Here is a 15,069-nt window from a genome sequence, read left to right on the forward strand (position 1 = left end):
AGGGGTGATCTTATAGAAACATTTAAAATAATGAAAGGGATAGACAAGATAGAGGCAGAGAGGTTGTTTCCACTGATCGGGGAGACTCGAAATAGGGGGCACAGCCTCAAAATATGGGGGAGCCAATTTAAAACCAAGTTGAGAAGGAATTTCTTCTCCCAGAGGGTTGTGAATCTGTGGGATTCTCTGCCCAAGGAAGCAGTTGAGGCTAGCTCATTGAATGTATTCAAATCATATAGATTGTTAACCAATAAAAGAATTAAGGGTTATGGGGGCGGGCAGGTATGTGGAGCTGAGTCCACGGCCAGATCAGCCATGATCTTTTTGAATGGCAGAGCAGGCTCGAGGGGCTAGATGGCCTACTCCTGTTCCTAATTCTTATGTTCTTATGTTCTTATGTACACTCGTTTGAGACACTACTTCCTCACCCTCAATCTGTATTACAAATTGAACCATACTGTGATCACTCATTCCGAGAGGATCTTTTACTTGGAGATCGTTTATTATTCCTGTCTCATTACACAGGAGCAGATCCAAGATAGCTTGCTCCCTTGTAGGTTCTGTAACATACTGTTCTAAGAAACAATCCCTTATGCATTCTATGAATTCCTCCTCAAAGCTACCCCATGCAATTTGATTTGACCAATCGATATGTAGGTTAAAATCCCCCATGATTACTGCCGTTCTTTTTTCACATGCCTCCATTATTCCCTTGATTATTGTCCGCCCCACCGTGAAGTTATTATTTGGGGGCCTATAAACTACGCCCACCAGTGACTTTTTCCCCTCACTATCTCTAATCTCCACCCACAATGATTCAACATTTTGTTCATTAGAGCCAATATCGTCTCTCACAACTGCCCTGATATTATCCTTTATTAACAGAGCTACCCCACGTCCTTTCCCTTCTTGTCTATCTTTCCGAATTGTCAGATACCCCTGTATGTTTAATTCTCAGTCTTGGCCACCCTGCAACCCTATCTAATCTGTCTGGATCCCTCATGATTTTGAACACCTCTATCAATTCTGCTCTCAACCTTCTCTGCTCAAGGAAGAACAACCCCAGCTTCTCCAGTCTATCCATGTAACTGAAGTCCCTCATCTCGTGAATCATTCTTGTAAATCTTTTCTGCACCCTCTCTAAGGCCTTCACATCATAATGTGCGGTGACCAGAATTGGACACACTGCTCCAGTTGAGGCTGAACCAGTGTTTTACAAAGGTTCATCATAACCTCCTTGCTTTTGTATGCCTCACCTCTGTGATGCCCAGGATCCTGTAAGTTTTTTAACTGCTTTCTCAACCTTTTCTGCCACCTTCAGCGATTTGTGTGCGTAAACCCGCAGTTCTCACTGTTCATGCACCCCATTTAGGATTGTACCCTTTAGTTTATATTGCCTCTCCTCATTCATTTATTCATGCTTCTCTAATTTTATTTCTTAACTCAAATTCACCGCCTCAATTTATTACTTCCTCTGCGCCCGTCAACTTAATCTGGCAGCATAATGTTGGCGAGTGGTAATTGATTGCCCTGGGAACCAACAGGAAGAGAGCTCAGAGATCGGTGGTGTTATGCTCATAATAAAGTAATTCAACTGAGTATTGTAGACAATGAGTAAGTGTGACCTTAGCTCCTTTATTCAGACTCCAGAGTGTTGGTACAGTGTGGGAGGCCAGCTTATATACAGTGCTCCAAAGGGATGCTGGGATCCAACAGGTAAGCCCTCTGGTGCCTGTATTATACAAGTTGCCTGGAGTTGCATACATGACATCACTCCCGCCCAAAGTCAATAGTACTCTTATTTACAGGGTGAGACGATTTGGGGCTTTTCGCTCCCTTGTCGATAGTCTCGGTACAAATGCGGGTGTGGGTGAGTTGGTTGGTTCTTCACTGGGCTGCTGGACAGCTGGCCTTGCTGGGCTACTGGGGATGGTGAGTTCAGTTTCGTGGTCAACCGTCATGTCGGTTGCCACTTGTGTGTATGTTGGAGGGTCGAAGTTGGTGGTGTCCTCATCGGGTTGCTCGTGGCTGTTTGTGAATCGCAGTTTGGTTTGGTCCAAAGCCTTTTTGAATATTAGTCCATTGGCAAGTTTGACCTGAAACACCCTGATCTCTTCTTTGGCTATGACAGTGCCAGCAAGCCATTTGGGACCATGTCCATAACTGAGTACAAATACAGGGTCATTGATTCAATATCACGTGACAAGTTTGCGCGATCATGGTACATGCTTTATTGATGCCACCTGTCCTCGATGTGATCATGGAGATCAGGGTGGACAAGAGAGAACCTTGTTTTGCGCGCCCTTTTCATGAGCAGCTCGGCTGGAGGAACCCCAGTGAGCGAGTGGGGTCTGGTGCAGGACTCGGGTGAGGCGGGTTTGCAGGCAGCCTTTCAATACGCATTTCAAGCTTTGCTTGATGGTCTGGACTGCCCATTCTGCCTGACCATTGAATGTGGGCTTGAACGGGGCAGATGTGAAGTGCTTGATCCTATTGCGGGTCATGAATTCCTTGAATTCAGCACTGATGAAGTATGGCCCATTGTCACTGACAAGGACATCGGGCAGGCCATGTGTGGCAAACATGGCTCATAGGCTTTCGATGTGGCAGTGGGGACATGCTTGCAGACATTATTACACATTCAATCCATTTTGAATAAGCATCCACAACAACCAAAAACAGGAATGGGCCTGCAAAGTCAACGTGGATCCTCGGCCACGGTTTGGAGTGCCATGACCACAAACTTAGCGGTGCCTCTCTGGGTGCATTACTCAGTTGAGAGCAACTGTTGCATTGGCACATGCATGACTCTGTCTACCTTGATGCCGGGCCACCACACATGGGATCTGGCTATAGCTTTCATCATTATTATCCCTGGATGGATACTGTGTAGGTCGCGTATGAACGTTTCCCAGACAGGGGGATGGGAACCTATGCACGGAGACAGAGGGAAATAAAATGGGGGCAGAAGCAAAAGATAGAAAGGAGAATAGTAAAAGTGGAGGGCAGAGAAACCCAAGGCAAAAATCAAAAAGGGCCACATTACAGCAAAATTCTAAAGGGGCAAAGAGTGTTAAAAAGACAAGGCTTAAGGCTCTGTGCCTCAATACGAGGAGTATTTGTAATAAGGTGGATGAATTAACTGCGCAGGCAGCTATTAAAGATTATGATATAACTGGGATTACGGAGACATGGCTCCAGGGTGACCGAGGCAGGGAACTCAATATCCAGGGGTATTCAACATTCAGGAAGGATAGACAGAAAGGAAAAGGAGGTGGGGTAGCATTGCTGGTTAAAGAGGAAATTAACGCAACAGTAAGAAAGGACATTAGCTTGGAAGATGTGGAATCTGTATTGGTAGAGCTGCAGAATATCAAAGGGCAGAAAACGCTAGTGGGAGTTGTGGACAGACCACCAAACAATAGTAGTGAGGTTCGGAATGGCATCAAGCAAGAAATTAGCAATATAGCAGTTATCATGGGCGACTTTAATCTACATCTAGATTGGGTTAACCAAGGTGGTAGCAATGCGGTGGAGCAGGATTTCCTGGAGTGTATGAGGGATGGCTTTCTAGTTCAATATGTCGAGGAACCAACTAGAGAGCTGGCCATACTAGACTGGGTGTTGTGTAATGAGAGAGGATTAATTAGCAATCTTGTTGTGCGAGGCCCCCTGGGGAAGAGTGACCATAATATGGTAGAATTCTTTATTAAGATGGAGAGTGACAGGGTTAATTCAGAGACTAGTGTCCCGAACTTAAGGAAAGGTAACTTCAATGGTATGAGACATGAATCGGCTAGGATAGACTGGCAAATAATACTTAAAGGGTTGACAGTGGATAGGCAATGGCAGACATTTATAGATTACATGGATGAATTTCAACAATTGTACATCTCTGTCTGGAGTAAAAATAAAAAGGGGAAGGTAGCTCAACCGTGGCTAACAAGGGAAATTAGGGATAGTGTTAAATCCAAGGAAGAGGCATATAAATTGGCCAGAAAAAGCAGCAAATCTGAGGACTGGGAGAAATTTAGAATGCAGCAGAGGAGGTCAAAGGGTCTAATTAGAAGGGGAAAATAAAGTATGAGAGGAAGCTTGCAGAGAACATTTAAACTGACTACAAAAGCTTTTATAGATATGTGAAGAGAAAAAGATTAGTGAAGACCAACGTAGGTCCTTTGCAGACAGAATCTGGTGAATTTATAAGGGAAACAAAGAAATGGCAGACCAATTGAACAAATACTTTGGTTCTGCCTTCACTAAGGAAGACACAAATAACCTTCCGGAAATACTAGGGATTCGAGGGTCTAGCAAAAAGGAGGAACTGAAGGAAATCAGGAAATTGTGTTCGGGAAATTGATGGGATTGAAGGCCAATAAATCTCAAGGGGCTGATAGGCTGCATCCCAGAGTACTTAAGGCCCGAGAAATAGTGGTGATCATTTCCCAACATTCTATTGTCTCTGGATCAGTTCCTATGGACTGGAGGGTAGCTAAGTAACACCACTTTTTAAAAAAGGAGGGAGAGAGAAAACAGGGAATTATAGACAGGTTAGCCTGACATCGGTGATGGGGAAAATGTTGGAATCAATTATTAAAGATGAAATAGCAGCGCATTTGGAAAGCAGTGACAGGATCGGTCCAAGTCAGCATGGATTTATGAAAGGGAAATCATGCTTGACAAATCTTCTAGAATTTTTTGAGGATGTAACTAGTAGAGTGGACACAGTGGATGTGGTGTATTTGGACTTTCAAAAGGCTTTTGCCAAGGTCCCACACAAGAGATTAGTGTGCAAAATTAAAGCACATGGTATTGGGTTTAATGTATTGACGAGGATAGAGAACTCATTGGCAGACAGGAAGCAGAGAGTCGGAATAAACGGGTCCTTTTCAGAATGGCAGGCAGTGACTCGTGGAGTGCCGTAGGGCTCAGTGCTGGAACCCCAGCTATTTACAATATACATCAATGATTTAGATGAGGGAATTGAGTATAATATCGCCAAGTTTGCAGATGACACTAAGCTGGGTGGTGGTGTGAGCTATGAGGAGGATGCTAAGAGACTGCAGGATGATTTGGATAGGTTAGGTGAGTGGGCAAATGCATGGGAGATGCAGTATAATGTGGATAAATGTGAGGTTATCCACTTTGGTGGCAAAAACAGGAAGGCGGAATATTATCTGAATGGTGACAGATTAGGAAAAGGGGAGGTGCAATGAGAAATGGGTGTCATGGTACATCAGTCATTGAAGTTTGGCATGCAGGTACAGCAGGCAGTGAAGGCGGCAAATGGTATGTTGGCCTTCATAGCTAGAGAATTTGAGTATAGGAGCAGGGAGGTCTTACTGCAGTTGTACAGGGCCTTGCTGAGGCCACACCTGGAATATTGTGTTAGTTTTGGTCTCCAAATCTGAGGAAGGACGTTCTTGCTATTGACGGAGTGCAGCGAAGGTTCACCAGACTGATTCCCGGGATGGCAGGACTGACATATGAGGAGGGACTGGATCATCTGGGCTTGTATCCACTGGAGTTTAGAAGAATGAGAGGGGGTCTCATGGAAACATATAAAATTCTGATGGGACTGGACAAGTTCGAGGCAGGAAGAATTTTCCTGTTGCTGGGGAGTTCCAGAACCAGGGGTCACAGTCTAAGAATAAGGGGTAAGCCATTTAGGACCGAGATGAGGAGAAACGTCTTCACTCAGAGAATTGTGAACTTGTGGAATTCTCTCCCGCAGAAAGTTGTTGAGCCCAGTTCGTTAGATATATTCAAAAAGGAGTTAGATATGGTCCTTACGGCCAAAGGGATCAAGGGGTATGGAGAGAAAGTGGAAAGGGGTACTGAGGTTGAATGATTAGCCATGATCTAATTGAATGGTGTGCAGGCTCGAAGGGCCATTTGGCCTGCTCCTATATCTAATTGCTATGTTTCTATGATTCTTGGGCAAAACCACGAGATTATCCCACAAAAGAAAGTGCACCTGTATGGACATTTCGTCTTTGCACCGCTGGAACTGCTTGATCTTTTCATGCATTTCCGCTGGGAAGCTGAACCAGCTCCCAAGGAGGACACAGTTTTTTTTACAAGGGATAGTAAAGGATCCTGGCTGGTTTAGGTCCTCATCTGGCGGGCCATAACACATGCCTTTTCGTTTGCAAATGCATCCATCACCAAGAGCAAGTCTGCAGGCTGTGCCATTTCCACCCCGGTGGTGGGCAATGGTAGCCGACTGAGAGCATCAGTGCATTTCTCTGCCTGGTCTGTGGTGGATTACATAGTTGTATGCAGCCAGCATGAGCGCCCATGTTTGGATGCGGGCAGAGGCATTGGTATTAATCCCTTTGCTCTCTGAGAATAACGATATGAGCGGCTTATGGTCAGTTTCCAGCTCAAACATGAGACCAAACATGAGATACTGGTGCATTTTTTTCACCCGTAAACGCATGCCAGAGCTTCTTTTTCAATCATGCTGTCGGCCCTTTTGGCCTTGGATAAGCTCCTGGACACATAGGCGACTGGTGGCAATGTTCCCGATTTGTTAGCTTGTTATAACACACATCCGATCCCGTATGAAGACACATCGCAAGCTAGCACTAAACGTTTACATGGGTTATACAAGACAAGCAGTTTGTTGGAACATAACAGATTTCTGGCTTTCTCAAAAGCAGCCTCTTGTGATTTCCCCCATATCCAGTTGTCTCCCTTGCGTAGCACATGTAGAGGTTCTAGCAAGGTGCTTAAACCGGGTAGGAAATTACCAAAATAGTTGAGGAGTCCCCGGAACGACCTCAGCTCCATCACGTTCTGTGGTCTTGGCGCATTCTTGATGGTTTCTGTCTTGGTGTCGGTTGGTCTGATGCCGTCTGCCGCGATTCTTCTCCCTAAGAACTCGACCTCTGGTGCCAGGAAAACACACTTTGCGCATTTCAACCTGAGTCCCTCGCGATCTAGCCGACTTAGAACCTCTTCCAGGTTCTGCAAGTGTTCGATGGTGTCCCGACCTGTGACCAGTATGTCGTCCTGGAAAACAACGGTGTGCAGAACCGACTGTGGCAGACTCTCCATGTTCCTTTGGAAAATTGCCGCGGCCGATTGAATCCCAAGCGGGCACCTATTGTAGATGAACAGACCTTTGTGCGTGTTGATGCAGGTGAGGCCTTTTGAAGATTCCACCAGCTCCTGCGTCATGTAAGCCAGGTTCAACTTGGTGAATGTCTTTCCTCCAGCCAGAGTCGCAAATAGGTCGTCTGCCTTAGGTAGTGGGTACTGGTCCTGTCGCGAAAAACAATTAATCATTACTTTATAGTACCCACAAATTCTGACCGTGCTGTCACCTTTGAGAACTGGAACAATAGGACTGGCCCACTCATTGAACTCCATCGGCGCGATGATGGAGTTCAATGCAGCCTGTCCAGCTCAATTTCCACTTTCTCTCGCATCATATATGGTACTGCCTATGCCTTGTGTGTACCAGGAACCAAGTGGATCTGTACCTGTGACCCCAAGGAACTGCTGATGCCTGGCTGAAGCAATGATGGGAACTTGCTCAGAACCTGGGCACGAGGTGTTGTCGATGGACGAGAATGCTCGGATACTGTCCCAATTCCAACAGATTTTTCCCAGCCAGCTTCTGCCGACCAGTGTGAAGCTATCTCTTGGTACAATCCATACTGGGAGTTCGTGCACTGCTCCATCATAGGAGACTTTTACTGCTGCACTGTCAATTACAGGGATGAGCTCTTTAGTGTAAGTTTTTACCTTGGTATGAATGGAGCTAATCTTGGGCCTGTGTGCCTTGTTGCACCACAGCTTGTTGAAGGCCTTTTTGCTCATGATAGACTGCCTCGCACCCTTGTCCAGTTCCATGGATACTGGAATTCGATCCAATTAAACTTTTAGCATGATCGGTGGTGAAAGTGTGTACCCTGTACACTTCTGCCTCCTTGGTTCGAGTCTCTAGTTCAGCCTGATCCGCCATGAATCTATTCTCCTCTGCAATGTGGTGGTTTATAGGATTTACAGCTCATCTGCACATTCGCTGGAGGTGTCCCATTGTTCCACAGCCTTTGCACACATAGTGTTTGAAGCGGCATTGATGGGCTCGATGATCACCTCCACAGCACCAACAAGGTGTTAACTGCCTCGAATTAATGGTTGATGGTGGACTCTGGGTCACCTGAGGTCGTGCAGCTGCCGGCGTTTACGTTCTGTCATATGCATTTCTGCCTGAAAACAATGTTACTTTGTGTACCGTACTTGCCGAAACCTCTTTATGCTGTGAAATATGTTTGGTGTTATCGCTGGTGGACATAAATGCCTGGGCTATCATAGAAACATGGAAAATAGGTGCAGGAGTAGGCCATTCGGCCCTTAGAGCCTGCACCACCATTCAATAAGATCATGGCTGATCATTCCCTCAGTACCCCTTTCCTGCTTTCTCTCCATACCCCTTGATCCCTTTAGCTGCAAGGGCCATATCTAACTCCCTCTTGAATATATCCAATGCACAGGCATCAACAACTCTCCGTGGTAGGGAATTCCACAGGTTAACAACTCTCTGAGTGAAGAAGTTTCTCCTCATCTCAGTCCTAAATGGCCTGCCCCTTATCCTTAGACTGTGTCCCCTGGTTCTGGACTTCCCCAATATCGGAGTGAGTGAGTGATGAGTGGGAGAGTGAGTGAGTGGGTGATTTGATGAGTGAGTGAGTCGCTGAGTGAGTGGGTGGGTGAGTGTGTGGAGTGAGTGGGTGGGTGAGTGAGTGAGTGAGTAAGTGAGTGAGTAATTGAGTGGGAGTGAATGAGTGGGTGGATGAGTGAGTGAGTGAGTGAGTAGGTGAGTGAGTGGCTTTGTTCAGATTTGGTGTTTCAACAGTCAACAGTTTGCGAAGGATAACCTCATGGCCAATGTCAAGCACAAAAAAGTCTCTTAGCATTTGCTCAAGGAATCCATCGAATTTGCAATGTCCTGCAAGGCGCCTTAGTTTGGCGACGTAGCTCGTCACTTCCTGGCTTTCAGACTGCTGACACGTGTAGAATCGATACCTTGCCATCAGAACGCTATCCTTCAGATTTAGGTGCTTTCGGACCAGCGTACACAGTTCTTCATAGGATTTGGTTGTTGGTTCCATCGGAGCGAGAAGATTCTTCATGAGGCCACATAGGTTGTTGCCCCGCAGACGGTGAGGAGGATCGCCCTTCGTTTGGCAGTGTTCTTATCCCCTTCCAGCTCGTTGACTACAAAGCATTGGTCCATTCGCTCTACGAAGGCCTCCCAATCATCCCCTTCTGAGAATTTCTCCAGGATACCAACAGTTCTCTTCATTTAAGCGTGGTTGTTCGTTATCTCATCGCCAATTGTTATGCTCATAATAAAGTAATGCAACTGAGTACTGTAGACAATGAGTAAGTGTGACCTTAGCTCCTTTATGCAGACTCCATCCAGAATGCTGGTACAGCGTGGGAGGCCTGCTTATATACAGTGCTCCCAAGGGATGCTGGGATCCCTTGGGACTCCAACAGGTAAGCCCTTTGGTGGCAGCATTATACAGGTTGCCTGGGGTTGCATACATGACATAGAAAATAGTTGCAGGAGTAGGCCATTCAGCCCTTCGAGCCTGCACCGCCACTCAACGAGTTCATGGCTGAACATGCAACTTCAGTACCCCATTCCTGCTATAGAAACATAGAAAATAGGTGCAGGAGTAGGCCATGACAGGTGGGCCAAGGCAGCAGCGTGTTCTGCAGCCAATCGAGGTGCTTCAGGGTTGGAGCCTGAGTCGGGCTGTCAGGTGAGTCAGCGTGAAGCCCTCTTAAAGAATTTATCTTTTAACAGTTAAATCGAGGTTTGTTTTCTCAACATAACAGTTTAACATTTGTCAATATCTTGTTTCCCAAAAGTTCCTAGTATGAGTTCCAGACACTTCAGTGCCAAGTGGAATAGATGTTGAAAAGATCATTCATTTCCCTCTTACCATGTCACTGTTACTTAAAGGGACAGAGATTGATTTCCCCTCATTATGCAGTCGTCGTAGTTAAAGTAACATCCTTCCTATTGGTCGTGAGTCACATTCTGTGCTGGAGGAATAGCTGGCGGCTTCAGCCTTTAAAATACTCCTCCACTTGTTGAAATCCCTCCAAAGTCTCACGCCTGCCTATCTCTGTAACCTCCTCCAGCCCAGCAACGCTCTTAATAGGTTGGGTTTGTTTTCTTAGGAACAGAGGAGGCTGAGGGGAGACCCTATTGAGGTGTATAAAATTGAGAAGGGCCTAGATAGAGTGCATAGGAAGGACCTATTTCCATTTGCAGAGGGGTCAACAATCAGGGGGCATAGATTTAAAGTAATTGGTAGGAGGATTAGAGGGGTTTTGAGGGGAAATTTTGTCACCTAGAGGGTGGTGTGTGGTCTGGTACTCACTGCCTGAAAGGTTGGTAGAGGCAGAAACCTTCACCACATTTAAAAAATACTTGGATGTGTGCTTGAAGTACTGTAACCTACATGGCTACGGACTAAGAGCTGGAAAGTGGGATTAGGCTGGATAGCTCTCTGTCGGCCTGCGCAGACACGATGGGCCTAAATGGCCTCCTTTCGTGCTGTAAATTTCTATGCTTCTATAATGAGAAACAATTTACAGTGTCGGGGGTCCATGTTGCTGTTAGTTAAAGGTACAGAGATTGATTTACCCTCATTATGCATCTTTAGTCGTTAAACAAAAATCTTTCCTGTTAGCAGTGAGTCACATTCTGCACTGGGAGAGACAGCTGGTGGCTTCAACCTTTAAAATACTCCTCTTGTCCAAATCCCACCAAGGCCTCGCCCCTCACTATCTCTGTAACCTCCTCCAGCCCACCAACTCTCTTAATAAGGAGAAACAATTTTCAGTGTCAGAAGGCTCGGTAACCAGAGGACACCCATTTAAGGTGATTGGCAACTGAACCAGATGTTACACGAAGGGGAAAAATTAAGCAGCCAGATGTTATGGCCTGTAACGCACTGCCTGTAAGGGTGATGGAAGCAGATTCACGTTACTTTCAAAAGAGATAAATATTTGAGTTGGAAAGATTTGCAGGGTTATGAGGCAAGAGCAACGAAGTGGCTTGCATCCTCGTGTCTTAAGAGAAGTACCGGCAGGGATAGTGGATGCACTGGTTGTAATTTATCAAAATTCCCTGGATTCTGGGTAGGTCCCAGCAGATTGGAAAACTGCAAATGTAATGCCCCTATTTAAAAAAGGAGGCAGACAAAAAGCGGGAAACTAGTTAGCCTAACATCTGTGGTTGGGAAAGTGTTGGAGTCCATTATTAAAGAAGCAATAGCAGGACATTTGGAAAAGCAAAATTCGGTCAAGCAGAGTCAGCATTGATTTATGAAGGGGAAGTCATGTTTGACAAATTTGATGGAATTCTTTGAGGATGTAATGAACAGGGTGGATAAAGGGGAACCAGTGGATCAGGTGCATTTTGACTTCCAGAAGGCATTTGACAAGTTGCCACATAAAAAGTTACTGCACAAGGTAAAAGTTCATGGGGTTGGGGGTAATATATCAGCATGGATAGAGGATTGGCTAACTAACAGAGAACAGAGAGTCGAGATAAATGGGTCATTCTCTGGTTGGCAATCAGTAACTAGTGGGGTGCCGCAGGTATCAGTGTTGGGGCCTCAAATATTTACAATTTATATTAATTACTTGGATGAAGGGACTGAGTGTAACGTAGCCAAATTTGTTGATGATACAAAGATGAGTGAGAAAGCAAGTTGAAAGGAGGACACAAATAATCCACAAAGGGATATAGATAGGCTCAATGAGCTGGCAAAAATCTGGCAGATGGACTATAATGTGGTAAAATGTCAGGTTATCCCCTTTGGTGGGAAAAATAAAAAAATAAATTATTTAAATGTGAAAATTACAAAATGCTGTCGTACAGAAGGATCTTGGGGTTCTTGTACATGAAACTAAAAACGTTAGCATGCAGTTGCAGCAATTAATCAGGAAGGCAAATGGGATGGAGTATAAAAGTAGGGAAGTCCTGCTACACCTGTACAGGGCGTTGGCAAGACCACACCTGGAGTACTGCACAGTTTTGGTCTGGACTTGTCTCCATTCCCGTGCCAAGGGGATTGCTACACCAGATGGGAGGGGCAACATTTGGGGACATTGATTCCCCACCAATTCCCATTCCCCTTCTTTCTGGTGGATAATGGAGGGGCCACTGTGTGTAATGTGCAAGTCAGTAAGAATTGTCAGCAAGCTTTTTCTAATTGGAGATTTTATTCAGTGGAAACTTTCACACACTATTGTAGATTTTGTACCAAAGATCAGTTTAGAATTTAAATAAAAGTTCATAATTTTATTCCAAACTGAATTTCTGTTGAGAGTCGCTGAATTAAGGGGAAAGGTAACACACAGCTTCTCTTAAATGGACACTGCAGCCGCACGAACACAATCAGCAATATATCCAGAATATTAAAGCCTAGCCCAGTGAAAAGGTTATTATCAGCAGAAACAAACCTCAACTGTCAGAATGAACATGGTTCTGTCAGGATGTGATTAACAACAGCAGATTCCAACCCCTGCAGTCACTTGTGAACGCGCTGGTGTTTCAGCAGATTGGATGACGTACTGCATCCCTTCCCACACACAGAGCAGGTGAACGGCCTCTCCCCAGTGTGAACTCGCATGTGTATCAGCAGGGTGGATGACTGAATGAATCCCTTCCCACACACAGAGCAGGTGAACGGCCTCTCCCCAGTGTGAATTCGCATGTGTATCAGCAGGGTGGATGACTGAGTGAATCCCTTCCCACACTCAGAGCAAGTGAATGGCCTCTCCCCAGTGTGAACTCGCTGGTGTATCAGCAGGAAGGATGACCGAGTGAATCCCTTCCCACACTCAGAGCAGGAGAATGGCCTCTCCCCAGTGTGAACTCGCTGGTGATTCAGTAGGGTGGATGACCGAGTGAATCTCTTCCCACACTCAGAGCAGGTGTATGGCCTCTCCACAGTGTGAACTCGCTGGTGATTCAGCAGGGTGGATGACCGAGTGAATCTCTTCCCACACTCAGAACAGGTGTATGGCCTCTCCCCAGTGTGAACTCGCTGGTGTGTCAGCAGGATGAATGAATGAGTGAATCTCTTCCCACACTCAGAGCAGGTGAATGGCCTCTCCCCAGTATGAACTCGCTTGTGACTTTGAAGGTGGGATGACTGAATGAATCCCTTCCCACACACGAGGCAGGTGAACGGCCTCTCCCCAGTGTGAGTGCGTTGGTGTGACTGCAGGTAGGATGAACAAGTGTATCCCTTCCCACACTCTGAGCAGGTGAACGGCCTCTCCCCAGTGTGATTGCGTTGATGAATTTCCAGCTCAGATGGTGATCTGAATACCTGCCCACATTCAGCACATTTCCACGGTTTCTCCATGGTGCGGGTATCTTTGTGACTCTCCATGGTTGGACGATCAGCTGAAGCCTCGCCCACGCACACAACATGTTTACAGTTTATTCGCGCTTTGAATGGTGCGATGTTTTTTCAGACTGTGTAACTGGTTAAAGCTCTTTCCACAGGCAGTGCACTGGAACACTCACTCGGGTGTGTGTGTCTCGGTGCTTTTCCAGTCACACTGATGTTTGAAATCTTTTCCCACAGACAGAATAAACAAATATTTCTCCTTCCACTTTCAAAGGCCGATGATATTCAGGTCCTGATGAATGGAGTGACTGTGTCAGATCTTGATGTGATGTGATGTTTGGTTTGTGTTTCCTGTCTGAAAATCTCCCCTTATAATACGCTGTAAAAGGAGATAATAAAACTCATCACTGTCAGTACAAGGCAGAAATTCAGAATAGACACATCTAGTTTCCATGGAACATTCTTTCCTCTCTTGTTCTTCCAAAGCTCCCACACATTGTCCCTCCTGCTGTGCTGAAATCCAAACCATCGCACATTTCTATACTGTTTCTCCTCCACTCCCAGTTTTCACCACCAATTCTGGCTGGTTTCAGTTCTACACTCACTCACTGGTACACTTACTTCTCCTCACCTGCAGCTGCTGACTCTGGCTGTGTTCAGTTCTACACTCATTGGTTCCCCTCCCTCTTCTCCCTTGAAGGTGCTGACTCTGGCTGTGTTCAGTTCTATACTCACTGGTTCCCCGCCCTCTCCTCCCCTGAAGGTGCTGACTCTGGCTGTGTTCAGTTCTATACTCACTGGTGCCTCTCCCTCGCCTCCCTGAAGGTGCTGACTCTGGCTGGGTTCAGTTCTACACTCACCAATTTCTCTCCAATATGTGACCCATGTGCCCAATCTCCCTGTGTGAACCTCGACAGTGAGTGTCGACAAGCTATTCCATTGTCCTCACCTGAGGCCTCACACGTGCATTTTCCAGCAGGGTCACAGGACCGTCCTCCTAATGGCTCAGTGGGTACAGGTAATGCCCAGTGTGACTGAGTCATAGGAACAGGAGGACCCAGGTTTAATCCTGTCTGCATATCCTCACCTTCTAATCCCCTGTGAAAGCTGTTCGCAAAAGTCATCACTGTAAGTAAGAACATAGGAACAGGAATAGGCCATTCAGCCCCTTGAGCCTGTCCCACCATTCAATGAGATTGTGGCTGATCAGTATTTTAACTCTGTCTACCTGCCTTGGTTCCATCGCCATTAATACCCTTGCCTAAGGAAATCTATCTATCTCAGTTTTAGAATTTTCAATTGTCCCGGCCAGCCTCAGTTTTATGGGGAACAGAGTTCCAGATTTCCACTCGGCTTTAAGAACATAAGAAATATGAGCAGGAGTGGGTTAAACAGCCCCTCAAGCCTGCTGCGCCATTCAATAAGATCAAGGCTGATCTTGTTCTTCAGCTCCACTTTCCCGCACTATCCCCGTATCCCATGATTCCTTTACTGTCCAAACAGCTCTCTCTCTCAGCCCTGAATATACTCAACGACTCAGCATCCACAGTACTCTGGGGTAGGGAATTCCAAAGATTCACAACCCTCGGACTACAGAAATTTCTCCACATCTCAGTCCTAAATGGCCGACCCCTTATCCTGAGACTCTGACCTCTAGTTCTGGACT

At 46.0% G+C, this 15,069-nt stretch overlaps 1 protein-coding gene across 7 annotated transcripts in view; it reads right to left on the minus strand.

Annotated features, from left to right (window-relative positions):
- The window catches only part of LOC139247115 (zinc finger protein 432-like), a 92,235-nt gene that overhangs the window by 24,112 nt on the left and 53,054 nt on the right, over positions 1-15,069 (minus strand). For 5 of the 7 annotated variants that reach the window (XM_070871530.1, XM_070871527.1, XM_070871529.1 and 2 more), the window contains one exon: positions 12,246-13,782. The exons of the other annotated variants lie outside the window; for them this stretch is intronic. In XM_070871530.1, the coding sequence (XP_070727631.1) occupies positions 12,573-13,442 (870 nt within the window). In that variant the 5' untranslated portion in view covers positions 13,443-13,782 and the 3' untranslated portion in view covers positions 12,246-12,572. Of the gene's footprint in view, positions 1-12,245; positions 13,783-15,069 lie in introns of those variants that run through there. 7 annotated transcript variants of the gene reach the window in all.

The sequence above is a fragment of the Pristiophorus japonicus genome, unplaced genomic scaffold (genome assembly GCF_044704955.1).
Source record: "Pristiophorus japonicus isolate sPriJap1 unplaced genomic scaffold, sPriJap1.hap1 HAP1_SCAFFOLD_258, whole genome shotgun sequence".
NCBI classification, from domain to species: Eukaryota; Metazoa; Chordata; class Chondrichthyes; family Pristiophoridae; genus Pristiophorus; species Pristiophorus japonicus.